Genomic DNA, 24,741 nt, shown 5'->3' on the forward strand with positions numbered 1-24,741 from the left:
ACACACACACAGCCCTGGGACTTCATGCTGAACTGACCCTCTGACGCTGACAGAAGGTGTCAGTTCAGTCCCTGATTTGCTACTCTATGGTGGGGGCCATCAATAAGCCTTCTGGTCACTGCATTCCCACTCTGGTGCTTGTGGCTGTCAAATGGAAGGGTTTTTGATACACTGCTTGTTGACTACATTTTCATCTCAGTCTCTGTGGCAGGAAAGTCCGAAGGGTACAGTGGACTCTAACCGTGCCCTGAAGGCTCGTGGAGGAGATGGAAAGTCCAACCTCCTTGGCAGAACCCTCAAACTGCGGACCCCAGCGGCCCCGGACTCAGCGGACTCAGGGGCGCCCTGCAGCCGGGACCCCGAGGCAGGCACTGGGGTTTTCCGTGCGGCTCAGAGCTCGGCGCGCTGGGACTCCGCCTCCGGCGGGCGCAGGGAGCACCCGAGAAGCCGGGGTGGCCCCACGGTGACCCCCATTGTTGCGTCACAGGAGCGGGTGTGTGTGTGTGCGTGTGTGTGTGTGTGTGTGTGTGCGCGCGCGTGTGGGAGTGACCGAGAGCAGGCCGGCCTTCCACAGACACACTGCTTTGGGCTTGCCGAAAGATGGGCTCCGCGTCTCCTCCTCTGAGGACCAAGTAGAGTAAGTCGCTGTGCGTTTTGCTGAATGAACTCAAACGGTCGGTCGGTAAAACACGGCAGAGCCCGGGCGCGGGCCAGCGGGCTGGGTCTGAACCCGGTTCCGGGAAGGTAATAGGGCGAAGCTAGGGCAAGCTTTACGGGGCTGTTAGGTTATTAACTGAGGTCATGGCTGGGAAGTGTTAGCTCAGAATGAGGACTGAACTGACAGCCAAAGACAGCCAGGAAATTTAACTGAATATAGACTGGCGATTATCCATAATAAACATCTTACTACAGCGTTTTTAACTCGGTAAGGGTTCACCTACACCTTTGAAAAGGTTACTCTATCAAGGCAAGTATTTGATAAATTTAATTTACACAATAATTTTATTTGTGTAACTTTGCTTTTATGGATGAGCGTTTTCTATTTTAAACACATAGACTACATGTCCTATAATAAGTAATATGAATATTCCTCTGATTGCTCTTCATAGCAAAGGTTTTCTTTACATAGTTTATATTTATTGGGAGTATCTTTGACGTTTGTTTTTTGAAACAATGTCTCCTATGTAGTTCAGGCTGGCCTTGAACTCATTATGTAGCTTAAAATAGCCTTGACTCAAGGGATCCTCCCCTGTCGCCTCCCGCGTGCTGGGATTACAGGCACCACCATGCCCAGCTACATACTTGTTTTAACACATGGTTTAAGTTTTTCTTAGATGTTTTGGCCATATATACACATATTGTGTAGAAATGAAGCTATTGGTCAGGTAGCATTCATGTTGCTGGTAGTGGATTCTGAGAAATTTAAGTCAGTCTTTTCACTAAATTTCCTGAACCAGTTGTTAATTTGCCAAGGAACTGTCTCAATGGAAAAGGCTGAGGCGGCCATAAATGTTAAGCCAACTGGCCGGAGATCTGGAGAGTAAATATCTGCCTTTACTTTAATCACACTGGAATTTAAACTGACTGAGCAAAATGGCAAAGGTAGCTTGTACAGACAACCTACAATATTTAGTGACTGATATGCCGAAAATAATATAAATCAGGTCCTTGCCTCCATTTGACTACAGAAGAATAATTTGGAGCGTCATGGTTCTGTATTGCGCATCAGAGACACTCGCCACAGAGACTCAGCTTCCTGCTGATCACTGCACACTTTCCAATGTTAGACCTCATGGCGCCATTGATTGATTAACATTGATTTCAGTGCTGGCGATCAAACCTGGGGCCTCCTGCAAGGTAGGTGCTCTGACCACTGAGCTACATCACTGGCCCTTTATGTAGCGCATTTAAAATAAAATACTCAAAGTTACTTTAAAACAAAACAGCAGCAATTGTAAAATGGGGCTGCTGTAGGTAGATTTTCCACCTGGCTGCCTTTTAGCAGAATTGTGCAGTGTCTTAAATCCTCATGGGCAAAAATCACTCATATTCCAGCAAATGGGAACTTTGGTGCCAGCTTAAATTTATACCCTATTTGCTGCAATTTGAGCCCTACCTTATCTTGCAAGATCGCTGTCTGTTGAGCTCAATCCTCCATTTGCTGGATATCCATGAAACAGTATGTGTAACAAACTATAGAACTAATACACATTCACTCTGGGCAAAATCAGTAGGCACTTGCAGGTGGTGAAGTCATGCCGGTGTGTCTTGGTCCACTGAGGAGCTTCTCTCTTGCTGGAGTGAGAGCAGGGAAATGGGTGGGCATTGATGTGATCAGAGGCTGTGTCTTACAGGAGATGGAACGTCAAAGGCAGCCCTCCGCACTATGTGCTATGTCCCCTACATCTTCAGCCTTCCTTATGCATTTTTGGAAAAGGAGTCTAGTAATTTGCCCAAGCTCAAAGTTTTAATCTTCCCGTCTCAGTCTCCAAGAGTGCTTTATTTAACTTTTTGAAGTAGAGTACAATCTTCATGGAATTTATTCAGGTTTATATAATTTATGCAAAGTATGTGGCACGTTGCTATGCCGTTAAGATAATTAAAGGTATTACAATTCTGACCTTTTACCTCGGAAGCTGTGGGAGTTCAGGCCTCCTGTGTGCTGCTGGGCTCACAATCCATCCCTTCCCTAATTTTGACGTCTGTTTTGTCTCTGTCTCTCTCAAGCCTCAGGGATGGGACCTGGAGCCTTGTATTCCACCAGTGACTTGTACCCTCTACCTCTGGCCTTCCTTTTTATCAAATAAATGCTTGTTAGAAACAGAATGCCCTTGACAGTCTTCGGTGTGAACCGAAGCACTTGGCATGGTTGGCCTCTGCCTCCTGGCATTTTACAGGAGGGTTATTTGGCACATGACTCCGGTGGCCGGTGGGTGCACGGGGCTCAGCGCCAGCATCTTGCTGAGATTTCCCTGGCTGTGTGTCACATCGCAGTAGAGAATCGCAGGAGAGGGAAACAGCAGGTGGATAAAGCCTGCGGGACGGCCTCTGTTCTGGGGAGGCCAAGCACACTGAAGAGCAGCAGGAATCCGCTTCCCGGGGAGCGGGGAGGAGTCAGGCTCATCGCCCGTAGGCCACGCCTCGGAAAGGTCCTGCCGCTCAGCACTGCCACGCAGGGACCGCAGAGCACTACCAGCTGCTTCCTGAACCCGTGCCTAGGGCTCCCCTTCCTTTCCGCTCCAGCTGCTTTTCCACCTGCCAAACGCTCCCAAGACGCGCGCATGCGCGCGCACGCGCGCGCGCTCAGCAAAACAGCCGGGGACTCTTGGGACGCAGGCACCTCGGGGATCGCAGCCTCAGGATTGCAGAAAACAGCCCTCCTCTGCTTCAGCCAGGGGACGGAGCCGCCCCGGCTGCGCAGCCGCAGTGTGAAGACCCAGGCTCCGCCTCGCCGTCGCGGGAGCCCCGCCCTTTACGGAAGAGGAGGGGTGCGCAGCGCTCCGTCACGCAGGCGCGTTGGCGGCGCAGCAGGCAGACCGCGGTTAGTAGGGCGACGGCGCAGCCGCCATTTTGTGGGGTGTTTGTGGCAGCCACCCGACAGGGACGACGGCGGTTTGGAGACGTTTTTCGGCCAAAGGGCCTTTTGCTTTCGCGGAGGTGAGGTTCTGGGCCGAGTGTGCTGGTGTGGGGGGGCTGTCGAGTCTGACCCCGGTCTCTGAGCCAGCCGTTGGCCAAACGGCCGGGCCTCGGGCCTGGGCGATTGGCGGCGGAGGCGGGGGTCGCTGCGGCGCTCCGCTGGGGTCGGGAGCGCCCGCAGGGGCCGGCGAAGCGGGTCAACCGCAGGCCCTTCTCCGGGGGTGCGGCGAGTCACTCTGTGCGGACCTGCGGCGGCACTACGGCCGTGGGGTCGCCGCCTCGATGGTCTCGGCGCCCCCAGGGGCGGCCCGCGGGGCGCTGCTGTCCAGCCGGCCTCGCGCGCTGCCGGCCTCCCCCGGCCCCCGCAGACCGCGGGGCGGCTTGCGGCTCTTCGGCCGTGTCCGTCCGGTGAGGCCTTGGGAGCGGCAGGGCCACGTAGGTGCGGGCGGTTGAAGGGTGGCGTGAGCCTAGCGCGCAGGGGTCTCCCGCTCGTCCGAGACGGAGCGCGCGGGTTCAGGGGTTGGGAGGAAGGAGCCTCGCTGGGGCGGCGGGGCCGGGGCCGGGCCGGGCCGGGGGCCTCGGCTGCAGAAAACGCTCCCGGGCGCCGCCTGGGGAGGGCCGGGCCGGGCCGGTCTCAAGGGCCTGGACCCGCGCCCGAATTCAGTGTTTTTCTTTTTTTTTTCCTCTTTGAAAAACAGTGGATTTGAAAAAAACGAAAAAAATGAATTTTAACTAGCGAGTGTGCCTAGGCAAACAACATTTGGGTTCTCACAAAGAACGCGCTTTTACGTTTTGCCCTGCTGTAGGGCGCGTGCCTTGCGTGACTGCTGCGGGTCCGAGGGTCCCCTTCCCAGGAGGGAAGGTGTTCAGCCCAGCTGACCTAAGGCGTTAAAGTAGTTTCGGTAATTGATCGGACAGAAAAATTCCACAAAAAATAGGAAAAAAAAGTCCGCCTCTTTTTGCCTTTTGCCTCAGGTAAACTCGTATTGCTTATTTTTAGTTTCCCTTACCCAGGTGGCTGTATCACACCTAGATGGTGACTACTGCGGAGAAGCCTAGCCAAGAGTTTTAGAGTTTTCATTTGGCTTGATGAGTGTCTCCTCTCTTTAAGCTAAAAAAGAAGTCACATTTTATGGGCCTGAATCAGCAAGAGAATTAAAGTACAGTACCTGAGTATTTGGGCTAGGGATACAGCTCAGTGGTAGAGTGCTGTTGCCTAGCAAGCAGGAGACCCATGGTTTCCCTCTCCGGACCGGAAAAAAGAAAAAATTCTGAGTGTTTGATGGTGTGAATACATTTTCTTAGGGAAAAAATCTCGCAGGAGTATTGAATGGGCCTCATTTAAAACTTTTAATCTATTTGAAATTATTTAAAATTTTACTGGATTTGTTGAGTTTTCACTTTGGGAAACTGAGTGAAGAGATTGGTTTTGTTTTACTTTAGCTTTTCTCAGCTATTTTGCTGATAATGTAAAGTTTTTACTATTTAAATTCACCCTGTTGCAAAGTTTGAACCTCACTGTTAAAAATTTAACTACTACTGGTAAGTGCAAGGTCCTGAGAATGATTTCTGGTGCAGAAAAAAAACATTTTTTTTTTTTTTTTAAAAACTGCTTTGGAAAAGGTGAGAGGAGGAAAGCAGGTTAGACTGTTTAGACACAGACACTGAGCCTGGAAGGAATCCAGGCTGTATGTAGGAGGTTGTAGATGAAATCTGGGAATTGTTACCATCTTTGTCTAATGTCCTGTGACCATGTCTCCGTGCATTCTTGTAGGCTGGTTGCCTCAAAGATTGATTTCTTTTTCAAAGGCATTCGGATCTGTTAATTTTGAGAAAAAGTGAAGGATGATCTGAAAATAAAGTTGTTGGTTAGAAAGAATGGGTTCAGGATAAGCCATTTTGGTTTGCCTTCCCTTCCTCTGTTGAATACTGTATTGTGTCTACCTCTGTTATTTTCAAAACTTAAGAGTCCAGGCTAGGGATATAGTTCAGTGGCAAGTGTCTGCTTGGCAAACACAAGGTCCTGAGTTCAATTCCCATTTAAAAAAAACAACTCGAAGTAACCTGATGCCTTTCCATTATTTGCCCAGAATGGTGGTACAGGTCAGTAATCCCCAGCAGTCAGAAGCTGAGGCAGCAGGATCACTGTGAGGTCAAGGCCGGCCCAAACTGCGTAGAGAGTCCCTGTCTCAAAAACACTTTGAAACAAAACAAAACGAAACAAAACACTTAGAGTCCTTCTGAGGTTTAGAGAAAGAAATTCAACAGAGTTGAGGAAAAAAGGACAAAAGACTATCGTTAATCCGTAGTCACTGTTCATATTTTAATATTCCTAAATGCTTCCCTCATTTTAGCAGTTCATATTACTTTTGCCAAAGCTACAGGACCTGTGGTATTATTTAAGCCAGCTCATATTTCAACCTTGACTTTTTTTTTTTTTTTTTTTTTTTTGAGACAGTGTCTTGCTATGCAGTTTGAGCTGGCCTTGAGCTTACTTTGTAGCCCAGCCTGGTCTCAAACTCCCAGCTGTCCTACTGCCTCAGCCTACAGAGTGCTGGAATTACAGGTGTACCCCACTACATCCCGCTCGTTGACATTTTTTAAAGAAATCACGTTGATAATCAGAAAATTAGTATGAATAGAAGGTGAAAATATTAAACAACATTAGTAATTTCTAGCTAAATATTATTGTCTACCTAGCGCTCTAATCTTTGTTTCGGTTTGTTGGTCCTGCTAGATGATAATTGCTACTTGAAAACAAGCAGCAGCGCTGGGGATTTAGCTTGGTCAGTGGCTTAAAGCACCTGCCTGGCAAGAGCGAGGTTGTGAGTTTGATCCCCGTACCAAAAAAAAGGAAGAAAGTAAGCAGCAGAGAATTTGTCATGGTTCCTATCAGAAGAATTGGAAGAAAATTTATGTAAGATCATATAGTACTAGATTTATGCCTCACTGCAGTGTAGTGCACCATGCTTTGGGAAACATACTTTAAAAAATGTAGGGACCTCTTGACTCATGAACTGTGTGTGTGTAATAATAACTTACATAGCTGTCTTTACCTTCCACAACTTCCTTTTTCCCTCTTAACAGATGCGGCATTCCAAACGAACTCACTGTCCTGACTGGGATAGCAGAGAAAGCTGGGGACATGAAAGCTACCGTGGAAGTCACAAACGGAAGAGGAGATCTCACAGTAGTACACAGGAGAATAGGCATTGTAAACCACATCACCAGTTTAAAGAATCTGATTGGTAAATTACCCTTGATCTTAGTAGCTTTTTAGTTATACTAGTTTTAAGTTACTGTTTAATAGCTTTCATGTGTCAAGTTATTTTATGTTTCAGTCAACGTTTATTCATTCAGAAAACACTGACTGCATATTATAGGCTGTCCTGTGTAGGTGTCAAAGAGGTAGATGTAAATAAAACAAAGCTCCTATTTTCATATAGCTAAATCTGCCTGGGAGTGAGGGAGACAGCTGATCAGTAAGCAGATGAAAAGTGTATTTGGGAAGTCAGAGCACTCAATGGTAGAGGACTTGCCTAGTATGTGTGAAGCCTTTGGTTATGTCCCCAGCATCAAACATGTTTAGCACAAACATGAAGAGTTGAGTAGTAATACTAGAATGTCCAATGAGTGTTATTTAATTTGTACATAGGAGGGAGATGTATATTGTCGGAGGAGGTACTTAATTCAGATGAGAAAAGCAGCATGTACTATTGAAGAATGTTAAAAAGTACTTTGGGGATTAGTACTTACTTTTTACAGGTTATATTTCTTTTTTTTGGTACCAGGGCTCGAACTCACAACTGTGTGCTTGCAAGGCAGGCACTTATAATGCTGAGCTAATTCTCCCCCCCCCCCCCCCCCCCCGGTTATATTTCTAGAATAAGACCAATGGATATATCTGGGATTTTTAATTAGGTTGTGTTTTTTTTTGTTTGTTTTTTTTTTTTTTTTTTTTTTTTTGGTACTGGGACTCAAACCCAGGACCTTGTGCTTGTCAGGCACCTGCTGTATCCCCAGTCATATCCAGGATTTTCAGAAACTTGCTTTATTCTATGTTACTCCTTTACAGAGGTAGTTAGTAATTTAGAAAAGGGCTTCAATAAAAATTTACAATCACATGTGTCCTGTTTTATTATATTCGTTCTGGTATAAAACTTGGAGATAGTACATCTATTTAGAATACATTAAAAAAAAAAAAGACTAGCTTGGTAGATTTTTATTCCATTTTCCATTAATTTCTCTTTCTCATTCGTTTTGTTGGTTCTGTGTTTTCTCCTTGTTTGTGCAGATGTTCCACTGGGACTGTTTACCCGATTACTTTCTAAATTAGCCAGCTGGTTACTTTAAAACAGTATGTAATTTTTTTCCTTCTCCATGCTAAAACAGACTTGTTCTGCTAAATAATGAGCAATGTGGTCAGTGCATACTAGTCTTGCTTTATCAGACGTTACATAAGAGGAAAGTTATGGCAGGATTTCGATGACCAGAGCTAATTAATGTATCCTACAAAAAATAATATGTATTCCTTATATTCACAAGGCTTGACATTGTAGTACTAATTATTCATAGGTTTACTATACATTGTAGCAAGGAAGTGATTTGAGTGAACTTGACTTTGTTTTATTCAGTTTGACTACCTAAGAATACAATTTGGGTTAGTTTAGTTAACTGCCAGCTCAGTGCTGTCCTCTTGAACATTGACACCAGACATGTTTAATGGTTAATTGTTCACTGTAACTTAGAATACTTAATAGTTTTTTTAAGAGTAGAAACTTTATGAGGGTAATTTTTATGAAATAACAGAAAAATTCAACACGCAGAAACGTGTAAGAAGGTAGCCTTATAGGAGGATGCTAGTTGGTTATTTGGATATAAATTATTTCCAGTTTCGTCTTAAAATATCTTTGTATACAAATCTTTGCCTCTGATTGTTTCCTGAAAATAGATTCCCAGAGGCATTTTCAAGTTAAAGGGTATGAGGGGCTGGAGATTTAGCTCAGTGGCATAAGCGCCTGCCTTACAAGCAGGCAGTCGTGAGTTCGATCCCCGGTACCGATAAAAAGGAAAAAGACAAAAAAAAAAAAAAAAAAAAAGTTAAAGGGTATGGACTGTTAAAAAGATTTTGCTAAGCATTTACATTTCTTTTGTAGTGTTATACCAGATCCTGTATCTATATAATATGCACCATCTACACTCAGATCTCAAAACATAGTGTGCTGTGTTTTAATTTGATCTTTAAAAATTTAGGTAATTTGTTGACATATTTATGAATCACTTGAACATTTTTAAAAATCTTTACTTTTTCTATTATGAATTGTCTTTTACTTAGATAAGAGCTTTGTATCATGTATTATTTTAACCCATTGTCACATATATTGCAAAGTGTTGTTTCTTTCTGGTTTGTCTTTGGTGTATACTGTGAGTTGGTCCCAGAAGCTTAATCCATTCTAGGCACAGTGTTAGGAAGACTGAGGTGACTGTAAATGCCACCTTCCCATACTGAAACCAAAATTGTTACAAAGTATCAAGTCTTAAAACCATTGATTCTCTAACTTTATTGGCAATAGTATGTTTAAAATGCAGATTATCAGATTTATATTTGTATAACCTGGTCCCAGAACTCCGTATTTGATAAACTTTATTAAATAGACCCATCTTTTGAGAAATACTCCCTAGCCTGATCTCTTCTCAGCAAAAAAACTGGCTTGTATTCCCCTGGGTGAAAATGACTCTTGAGATTTTCTGCTCTTCCCAAGTAATGCGTGGACGAGTCCATTAAGCCTTTGTGCCATAAAATATAAAATGTTAATATGCCATTCTCCCTTGCAATTTTCTATTTTTCACTTTGCCAAAATCTGGCTTCCCTATAAGATACAACTCTGTTTCTTTTTCATGAATTTTTCCCTGACCTTTTTAAGCAAATTGAGTTCATTCTTTTCTGTGACTCTAAGTGACCTTTCAGCATTTCCTGCATTGTTGGATTTTATTTTTATGTGACTACAGTAATTTCAGGTTGTTTATTATGTGTTGGTGGGGACCTTGCCTTATGTGAATTTTTTTTTTTTTTTTAATATCCCATAGGACCTGTCTGGAAATAAAAATGAATGTCCATGCCCTCATTGGTTTTGGCCATTTTGAAAAGTTACAGTGAAATATTTTTAAAATTAAATCAATTTGTTCATTTTGTCTACCCTGTCCATAGTCTGTTCATATAATCTCTTAAGCTTGGTCATCAGTCATTACAGATTGAAAAGGTCCTCATCCTTTTCGTTTACTCATATTATTACCTTACCTCATGTTTTATTCTATAAATTGCTTTTGGATGAAGAAGAGCTCCAATTTCATGCAGTATTCCAGCTAAAGATTATTAGTGTTTTTTTCTGATTATCGGACTTGCATGGAAGGGATTTCTTAGAGAATTAAACAGGATGCCCTTGACTGTGGTAATTTCAGTTTGTGGAGATCTCTGACAGTTTCAAGCCACCCAACCTAGCCCCATGGTCCTAACCCTACGTACAGTTATCCAGAAGCTAGAGTTTAGACTGACGTGGGGAGTGGGAAGGGCTCTTGGGTCTCCCCAGCCTCAAGTAGGTGACGGCTTTGTGGCAGGTGGTTTGAAGAAATGTTTCTCCTTTGTTTTTGCTTCACCCAGCGCTCTGGGGAAAAGACCAGCTACTCTGGGGAATGTAAGAGGGATGGTGAGGGCAATACAGGCAACATCTGTCACTCCATTGCTTGTCAGGATTATTGTAGCTGATTTGTCTGACTGGGCAGGTGTCCCCTCTCTCCCTCAGTGCTCCATGTGCATCCCTCTTGAAGCTTCGCACTCTGTTGAAGAGGACACTCATCCCAGGTAGAGAGGGGGACGGGAAACTGGGCCAATTGAATTGATGTCCTTTTTTTCCCCCCATCAGATCAAGGCTGTTTAACTGGGATCCATTGATCCCAAGGTCTATGGCCTCAGTGAAATTCCTTGCTAAGTTTTGTTTATGCATTTGTGTGTTTCCTTGGGGAAGAGGGTCCATAGCTTTCATCAGATTCTCAAAAGGGATCTGTGGATCCAAGCACAGTGGCACCTAGATAATGCTGCTTTCGGTTGTATTTGTATTTCTCTAGTAGGAAATAACAGGAAATTAGAAATACAGAGGGGAGTTGGGTGGTGGGACTTTCGTAATCCTGGGCAGGCAGTACAACATCTCTTTCTCATTTGCATGGCATATATTTTAGATGTTTTCAGCACACTATGTTGTCTTGTCAAGCAGGAGTAAGAGAAGGCTAGATGTATCAAGAGATGATGTATAATAGGTTTGAAAACGGCTCAGTTTTTGTCACTAACGTGCTTTGTAACCATCGCATATCAGAGATCTTTTAGTAAAATAAAAGGGTTGGAATGCATTTAAGGCTTCTTGAATCTCTAGCATACTTTCAAGGAAGAATGTTGTGTGCTGGGATATCTAAAATGCATTTACATTACAAGAGAAAGGAATCCTGTTTTGCCTGCCTCTGTGAGTTCTACCAGAGAGGAAAACACTGAGGAGCAGTTTTGTGAATTTTGGTTTTAACTTTGTCCGAAAGGTAAAAACACTTAGCAAACACTGAACATAATTTGACTCATGCTTTGTTCCTTGGTGTGAAGTGCTTGACTGCAATTTTTACAATGGAGAGATTCGGACCCATTTGCTTGTTGATTAAAATTAATAAGTATAAATTCACCAATTTGCATTTTTTCTTTTATTGAGTTAGCTGTTTAAACCAAGAAATCTTGAGTACTTTTTTGAACCTTGTTATTCCACAGTGAAGAGAGTAATTGGACCTCCTTTAATGTGTTCGCAGTCATTATTTAGAAGCAAGGTCCTTGAATGAGAGAGATTATCGGGACCGGAGATACATAGATGAATACAGAAATGACTACTGCGAAGGATATGTTCCTAGACATTATCACAGAGACATTGAAAGTGCTTATCGGATCCACTGCAGTAAATCCTCAGTCCGAAGTAGGAGGAGCAGTCCTAAAAGGAAGCGTAATAGACACTGTTCAAGCCATCAGTCACGTTCGGTAGGATTGATTTCTTTTTTATTCTGAGTAAATTCTTATTTGTGTGTAAAAGCTCTTAAGGAACATAAAGTTTCTAAAAGTTTGTTGTTTATATAATGCTGTTTGAAAGTATTATATTACTTTTATCCTTAGAGGAAATTTCCACATTTTTAGAACTGATCTATGTATTTAATAGCTAGCTCTCACTTGCCCACATTTACTCAAATTCTGCAGACCAGACCATGAATTTATCTATTATAATAAAAGTATTTTGTATTTATATATTTGTGTAAAAAATGAAGTACCCATCTTTTCTTTCAACTTAAATACATTTTTTTTACTTTGAAAGAAATCTCTTTTCTGATGCTTAGTAACAAATATGTGAGGTTGCACTGTCAGATATTAAATGTTGTGTATATATACCATAGTATTACAATATAGTGCATCATTGTAAATAGCTATTGTGTTGAAATTGTAAAAATGGATGCTAAGAAATGTAATAGAGACAGCCTTAAAAAAAAAAAAAAAACACATTTTCACGTGTTTAATCTGTAAACTTGGAATCATGGTTTTCTTTCCCAAGTTTTCTTCAGTAAAACTAGCTGTTAGTAGATTGATCATTGAAATTAACTAGTCTTTGTTTTTCCTTACTTTAATCATGTATAATTTAAAATAATGCTAAATATGAATAATTTCAACTAATCTTGACATTTAAAAACAATTTTTCTGACAAAACTAGACATCTCAACTCACAGCATATGCTAGTTATAGCTAGACGTAAGTAAATCATGACATTGCATTCTTTAAACTTCAGACTTCAATTAAATCAGTATTTTAAAGAGACAATTGTGTTGTTTTTTTCTATTGCCACTTTAAGTATCTTATCTGAAAATCTGTTCCTTGCCATGTTTTTCTTCTGTAACATAAACTGTGCCCTGTGAATTTCTGGGGACTGAATTTGAAATTGCTCCTGCCAACTGTTCGTGGCCTGGTGCTTATCTGAATGCCTGAATATCTCCCCGCTGAATGAATTGCGTATTCTGCCCTGAATTCACTCTGATATATTGATTGGCTGGACGATCTTGGTGCTGCCCACTTGCCGTTCCAGAAGAGCCACCGAAGGAAAAGATCCAGGAGTATAGAGGATGATGAGGAGGGTCACCTGATCTGTCAAAGTGGAGACGTTCTAAGAGCAAGATGTATAGAATATTTTTCAACACTTTTTAAACTTTGCAGACAGAATAATCTTTTTAAGAGTAGTTTGTCAGCGGGGGGCTAAAGAACTCTTCATTGCTTTTTTGTTTTGTTTTTTGTGGGTTTGTTTGTTCTTTTGTATTTCTTCTTTTCTGTAGAATTTAAATATTTCTACTCTAAAAATTCAAAATTAATCAGTGGAATTTGAAATTAGAGCAAGAAAGATAGCTCTATCTAATTGTTTTCATAGCAGCTGAAAATAAAATAATTTGAGTGCTGAAACCTTAGTTATGCTTTGATAGAGATCATTTGAAAATATTCCACACTTAAGCATTCATTGTTTGAATAACTAGACAATCTGGACACAGGTACTTAAACCTTTTCTCTCCCTCACTTTAGATGAAATTGTGGACACTTTGGGTGAAGGGGCCTTTGGCAAAGTTGTGGAGTGCATTGATCATGGCATGTAAGTTTTTCTTTTTTGAATATTCTAAATTTTTGATGGAGAATAATTTATAATTTAGATATTTTCGATGATAGCTATATATTTTCTTGGGGTATTCAAGAAAATTTCTTAAACTATAATTTATTTACCATGAGTGCATTTGGATGGGGGGGCTTTTGTGGCTCTTTCGGAGATGACGTCTTGCTGTATAGATGAGGCTGGTCCTGAATTGACTGTGTAAACCCTTGGCTGGCCTCAAATTGATGGCAGCTGTCTTGCCTCACCTTTCTGAATTCTGTTTATGTAAATGTGCTGCTATACCCTACTTCAAGTGGATTTTAGTCAAAATGTGTCGGAGTTCACTGAACGTAAAAGTGGATGTGCAAATGAAATTGTTTTCCCACAGCTAAGGTCCATGGTGCTCTATAAGACATGCAGGTACTTTTGGATTGCACTGACAGTAAAGCATATATAAACTTGCATATTAGAATTAGCATTGTTTTTCTTTTCCTTTTAAAAAATTTTTTGAGACAGGGTCTTACTGTGTAGCTCAGATGGACCTTGAACTCTTTTTATAGCCTAAGCTGGCTTCCAATTCATTATATAGCCCAGGCTAACTTCCCTGATCACCGTGGTCTAAGTGCTGGGATAATAGGTCTTCATCACCACACCCAGCTAATGTTAGCTTTCTAAACTATAAAGAAATTCCTAAAGACCCACAAAATAAAAGACTACAATCTTTCTCTTTTTTTTTGGTGATATTAGGGATTGAACTTACAGCTATGTACTGCATATGAGATAGGCAAATGCACTTTGCAACTGAGCTGTAATCTTAACACCCCCCCCCCCACACACACACAGGTTCTCATTAAATTGCCCAGACTAGCCTTGAACTTCAGATTTATTTATTTATTGTATTGGGGATTGAACTCATAACCTTGTGCTTTCCAGGCAGGCCCTTATGCCGCTGAGCTAAATCCCCAGCTGAACTTTAGATCTTTCTGCCTCCTTTAGAATAGCCACTCTGCACCCAGTGACACTAAATTCTTTGTTTTTGAAATTGATGGAAGCTAGCTTTCATTTCCAATGTGGCCCAGGCAGGCCTGGAATACAAAGTGATCCTCCTGCTTCACCTTCCAGGTGGTGGGTTTACACGGGTGTGCCACCATGCCCAGCTTTCTAGTTCTTGAATAAAGCGTAATAAAGCGAAACAACCTATTTGGCACACACTGTCTTATTTTTCCCTTTTCCTCCAAGAAACTACAGTATTCTGTAGTTTGCCACCTCTTGGGGCGGGGTGGTGTGCCGAGGATCAAACTCACAACCTTGCACTTGTCAGGCAGGCGCTTATGCAGCTGAGCTAAATCCTTGACCTGTGCTACCTCCTCTTTGTAAATGAAGCTCTTAAATTTGTTGAAATGACACATTTCTAAAGTGACATCTGAATTTTAATCATAAAATAGCTCAAAAGGTTGTAACTTCAGCTTTTTATAAATAAGGTTTTTTTATCTTTTTATAAAATTTCACCTATTGGCATTTGAGAGACTTTCTGTGTATGCACTGGTATGCACTTGATCTCAATTTTTTTCTTCAGTCTGGGTACACCTATACATAAGTTAATCAGCAGTGGTTGTACAGCCACTCAGGCCTGTTATGTTCAGGTTCTTTGCTTGTCACTGTCCAAATCAAAAGGCGCAAGTTATTTGGTGAAAAGACGAAGGCTTTCTTCAAGGCTAGCTCCATGGAGATGGAAGGGCGTCACTTGCCTGAAGCCACCTTTAAGTCTGGTGTGCAGGGGTCTTCTGTAGTAAGGAACATTTAAAAGGAGAAAGAGAACAGTGCGACAAAAGTTCTTCTGAGAAGGTTAAAGTGTTAGGACTGTGTGCTTGATAATTTAAAATGCTTATTATTAAAGAGCCATACTGTAATTTCAGCACAAAATCTTTCCTCAGTAATTCTTAATATAACTATCACAGTACTACATAGGAAAGAAGTAAGCATGACACTATTAGAACCACTTGTTCTTGGCCAGGAGCAGTGTGGTTTCCAGGTAGAAAATATAGGTATGTTTCACGCAGAGTTGTAATCATAAGCAGTTGGAGGTGGGTATGAGATAGGCAGGCCTGATACTAGCAATGTGGACCAGGAAGCTAGTGGTGCAGCTCAGATGAGAATCAGCAGTAAGGGGCTCAGAGAGGAAGACTTCATGAGAGAAAAATGGTCTGTAAACCCGGGAGTGCATCTTGGCCAGTGCCAAGACAGCAGGTGAAGTCAGTAGGAGCCACACCTGCTTATTTAAGGTTCCCCTTGTGTTGGCCAGGGAAGTTGGGGAAGAGCAAGGCTCTCCAGGGCTTTATCTGATTCAAGCACGGGCACAAGAACTGTTTATGGTCAGTATTCTTTTTGAGTCAGAATCATGGAGGAGGAGAGGGAACTTCGATCACTTACTCAGAAAGTATATATATATGAGCTTTGGATAGAAATATTTAATTGATTTATCCTAATGAAGCTAGTGATGTGCAGCAGGACCTTTTTTGGTAAATGGCATCTCTATTCTAGCTGACGTTTTCAAAAGAATTTTTAACATTTTCATTTCCCTAAATCAAAAATACTCATCTAATGTACTTGTCACATAATTTATAACATTTAGTGATAGATTGCTTCTAGTATTTCAATTATTGTGCTAATTTAGATATATAGATAATTTATATTTCTTATCAAAAAACTTAAAAGTACAGTGTGCTCCCTTTTTTTCCTAGTCTCTATTTGGATCTGAAGTAGTAAGTATGTTATACACATAGATGACTGTGAATGGCCTCCTAATACCATACCATACCGATCAATGCTTCTTCATTATGGCTCATCTGATAATAATTTACATGGTTGTAATACTGTATTTCATCCTGAGAAGCGTCATTGTCTCCTCATTGGCTGAATCTAGAAATTCAAATCCAACCTGCAAAGCCTTGAAAAAATCTTAACAGCATAATAACTGCTTCATCCTTGCCATCATCCATGGACACTCTTAAATGCCTACTCAGAAGTGTTTTATCCTTGGGGTGGACATGTAGCTCAGCAGTAGAGCACTTGCCTAGCATATCCAAGGCCCCAGTGCCATTAAAAAAACGTTATGTCTTTGAATTTATCCTGTTATCCTGTTATCTTTTATTATCACCCATTTCTGCAATAAAAATTTGATCATGTTAAATTTTATAATACATGGAAATACTTTTAGACTCACAGAAAAGTTGCTAAAACAGTTCAGAGAGCTCCTACAATCCTTAAGGCAGATTTGTTTTATCATTGTGTGTGTATACATGTCATACTTCAAATTTGTCAGCTAATGTCCAGATCTTCCATTTCACAAATTATGCTCCCTTAATACTCTTAAAATTTCCTAAGACTCTTAATTACTGAATAGTTAAGGTATTCTAAGTAATAGTATTTAATAGGTCAGAGAACAAATTCTTGTACTTCATATACCTAAAAAGCTAATTGAAAGGTATCTTTTATTAGGATATACAAAGTAACTACATGTATCCATAGATAAATATCTTACTGCTCCGAATCGCCTTTTTTTTTTTTTTTTTTTTAAATCTTGAAACAAGGTCTTGCTGTGTAGTTTTTAGGTTGGCCTTGAACTGGTGATGATCCTACTGCTTTGGCCTCCTGAGTGCTGCTGGTACAGGCATGTGCCACCACGTCCAGCTGTATAGCTGACATTTGGGAGTAGAAGTTTGCCTTAGGTTTTGATTTGGGGGGTGATGCTGAGGATTTCGCCTGAGCCTTGTACATGTTAAACAGATGTTCTCTCACTGAGCCACATACCCAGGCCAGATAGTTAGAAGAATTCTTTTAGTCTTGAGGTCAGCAAATGTCATAGGAAGATTACTACAAAAACATAGGTAGTGATTTATCAAGGCTCCCCTTCACTGGGGCTTTGAAAGCAATGAATTGGAAACCAGTAGCCAAAGAAAAGTTTTGCTACATAGTGTTATATTTGTTTGTTGACCTCAAAGATGTTTCAAAGCCCAGGAAGTTCTTTTGTTAAGGTGGAAGTAGCAGAGTAAGAAAGGTGTGGATGCTAGCTGATCTTTAGGCTATAGGTATAGAAAAGAGGACAAAAGGAGGTTGAACGTTTGAAAATTGGATTCTTTAGAATATTCATGATGTTACACTTTTTTGGGGGGGTACCAGGGTTGGAACTCAAGGTCTCAGGCCAGCCAGGCAGGCGCTTAAGTCACTGAGTTAAACCCCCGGCTCCTCATGGTGCTATACTTTTTGCAAAATAGTCTTGTAAATGCCACAATCTTAAAGCCCACTGATACAAACTAGTTCTTCCTATGTTCTTGCCAGTGAATGTACTAAGCATATTTAATGGTGTCTTGCTGAATTGTTTCATTTCCCTACCAGTTTGATGGTTTCACAGCTATATTTGTGTACTCAGTTCTTTGTTGTAAATAGTTGGGTTAAGTTAGGGCTTAACCTTTCCTGTGATGAAATCTGTTGTTCATCCGTCTTCTGTTAGACTGTGAGGCATGCAGAGACAAATCCATCTTTTTATCACTTAACGCTTACATACTGACACCAAGTAGGTCTCGCTTGCTGAATGAATGCCATATAAATCAATATGTAATGTATGTTTCAGTATAAGGCCTAGGTAAATGTGAAATTCTAGGAATAAACATTAAAATTCATAAGTATTAAGGAATCACTTGAGTCATGTGTACTTAGTGAGAACATTATATAGAATTTGGTATAATATACTCCAAAGGACTATTTTAGAAAAACAGCATAAAGGAATTGATAGTCAAGATTGTAGATTAAAAGATAAATGGTGTTAACCCACTTCTGTACATTTAACATATTCATCTTAACTTTGTTTTTTAGGGATGGCTTACATGTAGCTGTGAAGATTGTAAAAAATGTAGGCCGTTATCGTGAGGCAGCTCGTTCAGAAATCCAAGTATTAGAGCATTTAAATAGTACAGATCCCAATAGTGTCTTGTGAGTATACATTTGAACCATGAGTTGTCATATTACTTGAAATAATCAGAATTCTGTGAACTCAGTTACTATTTTGGTCTCTTTTAGTCGATGTGTCCAGATGCTAGAATGGTTTGATCATCATGGTCATGTGTGTATTGTTTTTGAACTGCTGGGACTCAGTACCTATGACTTCATTAAGGAAAATAGCTTTCTGCCATTTCAAATTGATCACATCAGGCAGATGGCATATCAGATCTGCCAATCAATAAATTGTAAGTATACTTGATAAATCTTTATAGACACTAGACTTTTTTTATTATGTCGGCAACATATCAAAACTTGTCACTAAAAATACACATAATACAGGCAAAAATACACATCATACAAGCAATATCCATTACTAATCTCGTCACCTCTTCCAATAGCAATTAAATGTATAAGTGAAACTAACAATGTCTTTTTGTTTTTGTTTTAGTTTTGCATCATAATAAATTAACCCATACAGATCTGAAACCAGAAAATATTTTGTTTGTGAAGTCAGACTATGTAGTCAAATATAATTCTAAAATGGTAAGTTTAAAGGCTTGTTTTAATTTTGGTGGTTATCTTTAAGATTAGTTTTGTTTGGTGATCCTTGAGGGCTTTCACTTCTGAACCTCATTTTATCCTGATGTTTAACCATGCATGAGCCTGGGGTTGTGGTTGGGGTTCTGTAGTAGGCACTTGGCTGGCATGTGCAGGCCCTCGCTTCAGTTCTCAGCACTGCAGAAAGACGAAAAAAGTCCTGCTAGGCTTTTGTCAGTAGTTCCTAGAATACTTTATGCCATTGGTGAGTTTCATGTATATTCAATTGTTTTTCTCTAGAAGCGGGATGAACGCACACTGAAAAACACAGACATCAAAGTTGTTGACTTTGGAAGTGCAACATACGATGATGAGCATCACAGCACTCTGGTGTCCACACGGCACTACAGAGCTCCAGAGGTTATTTTGGGTGAGTAGGAGACAGGTGTTTGTCCCTTATGGCTTTTACTGAGGTGGGGAAGGGGATGGCTAGAAGGATTTTCTTGATATGCAGGAAACATTTTCTGTTATTATAACTACTGTGTAGATATTAATATAAATATTTTTCCTGGCTAATACAAATGATACTATTCATGATACCACTAGATAACCCAAGTTTTATCTTTTTTTTCAAGTTGATCTTAAGACATAAAAAAGAATAGGTTCTGTTACCTAAGTGCATTATAGCAGTGTGATTTCGAAGTTTTGTAGGTACCTATTCTTACAGTGTTTCAAAAGTATGATTCTGTTACAAATGCTGAGAGTTTGATTGACAGAATCTTGATTCAGAGTAGACAAAGGTCAAGAGATGGTCATTGATAGATTCGAAAGAAAATTAGTTATGGTGGAGTTTTGAAATAAGGCACTCAGGGAGCACTTGTGTTACACCTCAGAATTTATGTCTTTAAAATTTAAAGGGAGAGCCCCAGTCATGTATGAAAGATGGGGTGGAGGTTTAGAGATGATGGGAATAGTTCGTATTAGGTGCTAATGAGAGTTTGTAGTTCCAAATGTAGACAAGGGAGAGTCGATAAAAGTCTGAGATTGGCATCTTCAGCCTTGAGGAAAAGGTATCTGAAGATGGGTAGACTACCTGTTTGTGGAGTATTCCTGAGGGTGAAGGCAGAATTGGGTTAGAGGGGAAACTGTAACCTGGGAACTACAGAAGAGGGAAGGCAAGTTAAAAGTAAGAAGAGTGATGTGGAATTGGCGAGTATCCAAAGAAAGGGATCACATGCAGCAGAAGGTTACAGCCACATGGTGGAAACCAATCCAGTACTGAGAAAATGGGCATGGCTGAGAAGAAAACTTTTTACCTAAGGTGTAGGTTCTAGTGTTTGTAGGTTCTACATGTGTTGGTCACAAGTTAACACTACCATATAATTATGTGTTCAAGTGATGGGCACTGTGGGGGAGGGCTCAACAGAAATGACTGGGGTGCAGTCAGGGCCTTTGAATATATTGCTGCATAATTTACAGTATTTTAAATGGAAGCAACTCACTTATCAAACTGGCCATAATTGATAAGAGCTAAGTAATTATGCTTTGAGAATAATCATAGACCTATTTTTGCACTCAGTAGAAATTCCTGATGTACCATGAACAAAGTGTAATAGTTGTAGCAGTAATGTTGTCCATCAAATTTTGATATAAGCACATGAATCATACTGGGTGATCATTCCGGGAGTAAACCTGGAATTTATAGTGTTCCCCAAATAGACTATAAAGAGCACACCCATATAGGGAAGGATTTAGTGCATTTTCATTTAAAAGTTGTTGCATAGTAAGATGTTTGTTTGTTTTAAATAGCTTTGGGTTGGTCTCAGCCTTGTGATGTGTGGAGCATAGGTTGCATTCTTATCGAATACTACCTTGGATTCACAGTCTTTCAGGTATGTATCTAGTAATTTTTATTTAATGATTCATAATGAATTCTAAGTGTTAAAAGCATGTTAAAATTTTAGCTTCTCTGTTGGAAAGTTGCCATAAGTCATTATTCTTGAGATTATAGCATATATATGCAAATCATTATCTTCTCCAAATCCAAAGTTAAATGAAATTTGCTGTTAGTGAATAGTCATAGCTAACTTTGCATGTAATTGACATCTGAGGTTTATAATGTCTCATGTTCCCTTTCAAATTACAGAGCTCCATATATTTACATTTAGTGTTGATACAGTTAGTTGTGTTGAATATTCTTTTTGTGTAAAAGAATTCAAGAAAACAACTATATTGCTCTAGCATATCTGTCAAGAAAATCATGCAAAAGATAGGGAACAGTAGCTCAGTGTAAAAAGTATAGATCGATCCCCAGTACCGATAAAAAGGAAAAAGACAAAAAAAAAAAAAAAAAAAAAAAAAGTATAGGAGAGTCCAGGAGTAGAAATTGGTCAGAAACCTGGAGAGGGACACGCATGTGAAGGAGAAAGCAGCTGTGGTATCTACATGCAGAGGAGTAAAGGATGTGTTGTAGTCAGGAGCATTGCACTGTCAGCAGCTTGTGTAAATAGGCAGTGGTGAAGTGGTGACAGTGGGCAAAGATTGTTGTATACTCTAAAAGGTATTTGTTTTACCCTTAAAGAAACTGGTTTCCAAAGGTAGACCCAAAGTGAAAACAGTTTTTTGTAGAGTTAACCATTCTAGTTTTTATTTAGAAATTATCCCTCCTACAGTTAAAATGTCCCATGTATGAAATGACAGTGGCAGTTGGTAGTTGAATTTTTAAAGTAGAAGTTTTTAATTGGCAAAACAAAATAAAAAACTGTTTGATTTCATTTTTTTCCCTGATTATTTTACTTATATCTAAAAGTGTTGAAACCTTTGGTATGCAACTATTGAAGAATTAATGATCAAGATGCTGTGTTAAGTTTTGCTTTATTTGTGGAAATCCCAGCTCAGTCCTGTTAAGGTTGACTGGAAGTTACAGCAATGCAGACACAGGAAAGCAGTGTTAAGAGTCACTTAGGTGGCTATAACACAAGTACAAGTTCACTGTGGGTCCTTCACAGGCTTTTGTTTCTGTGTCATTTGTAGAAATCCTGTTGAAAGTATTCTTTGGTTGGTAGGCAGGTTTAATGGCTAGAACCATGGTTATCTACCAGTTCTGGCAAGTTGGGTTCTAGTTTTATAGTAGTGAGCTGCAGGGTCAAGAAAAAGTTAAGCATAGCTTATACTAAATGATTTAATAATTGTAAGTCAGTCTGAAATCTTAAGGTATAGATTTATTAACACTAATTTGAGATGTGGTTTATATTTTCATTCCATCCTGTGAAATAGCCTTAAACTAAAAACCTTTTCAAAATACAGAGCTGGATTTATTTGTTCAGAATTACTGACATTTTAAAAGTAGTGCTCCAGGTACTGTGGAAAGTACCTTAGACTTGGAAAGTGTTACACAGCCCTGTTCTGTAGTACAAGGGTTGGCAGACTGTGGCCCATGTGAAGTTGTGTCTGGTGCCTGTCTTTAAAAAGGATTAGAGAATGGAAATGTAGTAGGTCACTTGCCTAATATGTGAAAGGGTCTAGGTTTGACCCATAGCCCTGCCAAATATGTATATAATTATTATTATATAAAGAGACTTTTGGGAGCAGCCAAATCAGATGTATTGGCTGTGTCCTGGAAAAGTTGGCCAACCTCTTCTCTCAGAGCCTGTCATTCATTTCAGCAATGTTCTTGTGTTCTGCTTAGCTAAAGCTGTATGGATAGTTTGAGAATATGAACTTTTGATTAGGGGTTATGGCTGAAGTTTCCTTGTTCATAAGCTCTATGACTTGAAGCTAGTGTTTTAGCATTTTTCTTATATCCCCCTCCTTCACACATGCATAGCTCAGGATTGTTGTGAGAATTACGGGCAGTGTGTTTTCATTGTCTGGGATATAAGTGATGATAAGGTATAAGTTTGTTGGGTAGAGGTAAACCTTGATTAAGTGGCTGATTAAAGGAAAAAGCAGCAGTTTGCTGATAATCTCCTATTCTTCAGTGCAGGAAGTACAAGTAAAGAAGGAAGTTGTTCTGTTCTGAAAGTTACATGTTTATTGCTATCAGCTCTCACTAATGGCTCAGATTAGTTTTACTGTGTTTGTATCGGACAGCACAGCTTACTCAATTTGTCCCATCTTTGAGGAATCGTGTAGTGTAAATCCTGTAGCTGGCTAGTTGAGTCCTTCTGTATCAGCATAATATATTCCTACTTTTTTTAAACTACGCATTTAGGAAATAATTTTCCAAATTCCTTGTTTCTGCATTTTTTTAGACTCATGACAGTAAAGAGCACCTGGCAATGATGGAACGTATATTAGGACCCATCCCAATACACATGATTCAGAAAACAAGGTATGTGTTACAATTAAAGTCCTTTGTTGGCTATAGTCAGTCACCTGGTTCCAAACTGCACAAATCCTAAAATTGTGCATAACCCTTCTTCCAAGGACTGGGTTATTTTTTGTTTTTCTATACTGGTGACGCTGTAATACCTCCTACCCCTTAGAGTCATGTTTTCAGAATACAGTTCAGCATGTACCTTATGATCTAATGAAATGGTGTTTTGTATGTGTGTGTGTATTTATACATATTTATATTTTCAAGTTAAACTTTGTATAAATTCTTTCCTATGTTGATGTAAAACTTAACAAGCTGTGAATAAGCTTATCTGTTTGGAGTTACAACCAGTCCGAGTTGGAATTTCCTGCTAACCAATTATATGTCCTTGGACAAGATACTACAGTGGTTCTAAACACAGCTTCACCAGAGCCTCATCTGAGGAGGTTAAAGATTTCTAGCTCCATTCCAGATCTGGTGAAATCAGAACTCACAGGAATGGATTCAGGAACCTCTGTTGAAAGCTGGCATTGTCCCATGCATGGTATTTGGGGAAGAACTTAGCTGGGATGTGAAACACCAGAGGGTGGAAGGGAAAGCAGGAGATTGTATGACGGTGTCTCATGCAATTGTTTGGAAGTTTCGTAACCTCGTAAGAAGTTGCGTATCTGTTCCCAGAGAGGAGCTGCGCTTCCTTTTATTCCCCATCCTGTGTAGGGCAGGGTAAACCTGCAGGTCTTCTGTTACTTCCTAATCCAGACTTCTTTTTCCTCCATAGGAAACACAAGTACTTTCACCATAACCAGCTAGATTGGGATGAGCACAGCTCTGCTGGTAGATACGTTAGGAGACGTTGCAAACCACTAAAGGTAAAAGGGAAAAAAGTTAACATTGAGGAAATAACATTTACACTATATTACTAAAATCTTTTTTTTTTTTAAAGCCAGTCAAATTTAGCAGTGGGTGGGTGGCATACCAACTTTAGTGACACTAATGTTAATAAGTTCTGATAACCCACTGCCATCGGACGAGCCTACTAAGATCTTCTTTAATGAGAATATTTTCCCCCTAGGAATTTATGCTCAGTCATGATGAAGAACATGTGAAGCTGTTTGACCTGGTTCGAAGAATGTTAGAATACGATCCAACTAAAAGAATTACCTTGGATGAAGCATTGCAGCATCCTTTCTTTGACTTATTAAAAAAGAAATGAGAGTCAGTGGTCTTACTATATGCTTCTCTAGAAGAGATTTCTTTAAGACTGTGTCAGTCAACTAAACATTCTAATATTTTTGTAAACATTAAATTATTTTGTACAGTTAAGTGTAAATACTGTATGTTTTATATAGGTAGTATAATTGCCTTGTTAAGCAAGTATGGGCTTGATAATGAAATATAAAAGTTAAAAATAATTTTTTTCTTTTTGAGATTGCCATTTTTAAAGGCTTTTGGAATATCTTTGTGTCCAGTGATACATGTGACTGATCTAGTCTTTTGTACATGGAGGTCAACTTTGAAGTGATTTTTTTGAGTAAAAGGAAATCTTGACTACTA

General features: G+C 40.1%; 1 protein-coding gene across 7 annotated transcripts; it reads left to right on the plus strand.

The window, feature by feature from the left end:
- The first annotated feature begins 495 nt into the window (after positions 1-495).
- Positions 496-24,741, plus strand: Clk4 (CDC like kinase 4). Of its 7 annotated transcripts, XM_013154988.2 has the most exons (14): positions 6,724-6,884; positions 7,931-7,993; positions 10,437-10,495; positions 11,476-11,698; positions 12,786-12,876; positions 13,271-13,337; positions 18,207-18,323; positions 18,411-18,577; positions 18,781-18,875; positions 19,170-19,299; positions 20,679-20,761; positions 23,123-23,202; positions 23,966-24,056; positions 24,260-24,741. In XM_013154988.2, exons 3-14 carry the CDS (start codon positions 10,443-10,445, stop codon positions 24,398-24,400), a joined length of 1,338 nt encoding a protein of 445 aa, XP_013010442.1. In that variant the 5' UTR covers positions 6,724-6,884; positions 7,931-7,993; positions 10,437-10,442; the 3' UTR covers positions 24,401-24,741. The 7 variants fall into 7 exon arrangements, with proteins under 7 accessions (XP_063086587.1, XP_063086586.1, XP_013010442.1 ...); XM_063230517.1 differs by lacking the exons at positions 7,931-7,993; positions 10,437-10,495 and adding an exon at positions 496-637; XM_063230516.1 differs by lacking the exons at positions 7,931-7,993; positions 10,437-10,495 and adding an exon at positions 3,486-3,657.

Source organism: Cavia porcellus, unplaced genomic scaffold (assembly GCF_034190915.1).
Source record: "Cavia porcellus strain 051 isolate PalLab524CR breed Dunkin Hartley unplaced genomic scaffold, mCavPor4.1 scaffold_19, whole genome shotgun sequence".
Lineage (NCBI taxonomy): Eukaryota > Metazoa > Chordata > Mammalia > Rodentia > Caviidae > Cavia > Cavia porcellus.

Excerpts from the sequence above, each read along its gene's own strand:
- Clk4 (XM_063230517.1), top strand. The coding sequence starts at position 6,724 with ATGCGGCATTCCAAACGAACTCACTGTCCTGACTGGGATAGCAGAGAA. Across the intron at positions 18,876-19,169 it reads TCAAATATAATTCTAAAATG|AAGCGGGATGAACGCACACT; the intron begins GTAAGTTTAAAG and ends GTTTTTCTCTAG. Across the intron at positions 24,057-24,259 it reads GACGTTGCAAACCACTAAAG|GAATTTATGCTCAGTCATGA; the intron begins GTAAAAGGGAAA and ends TTTTCCCCCTAG.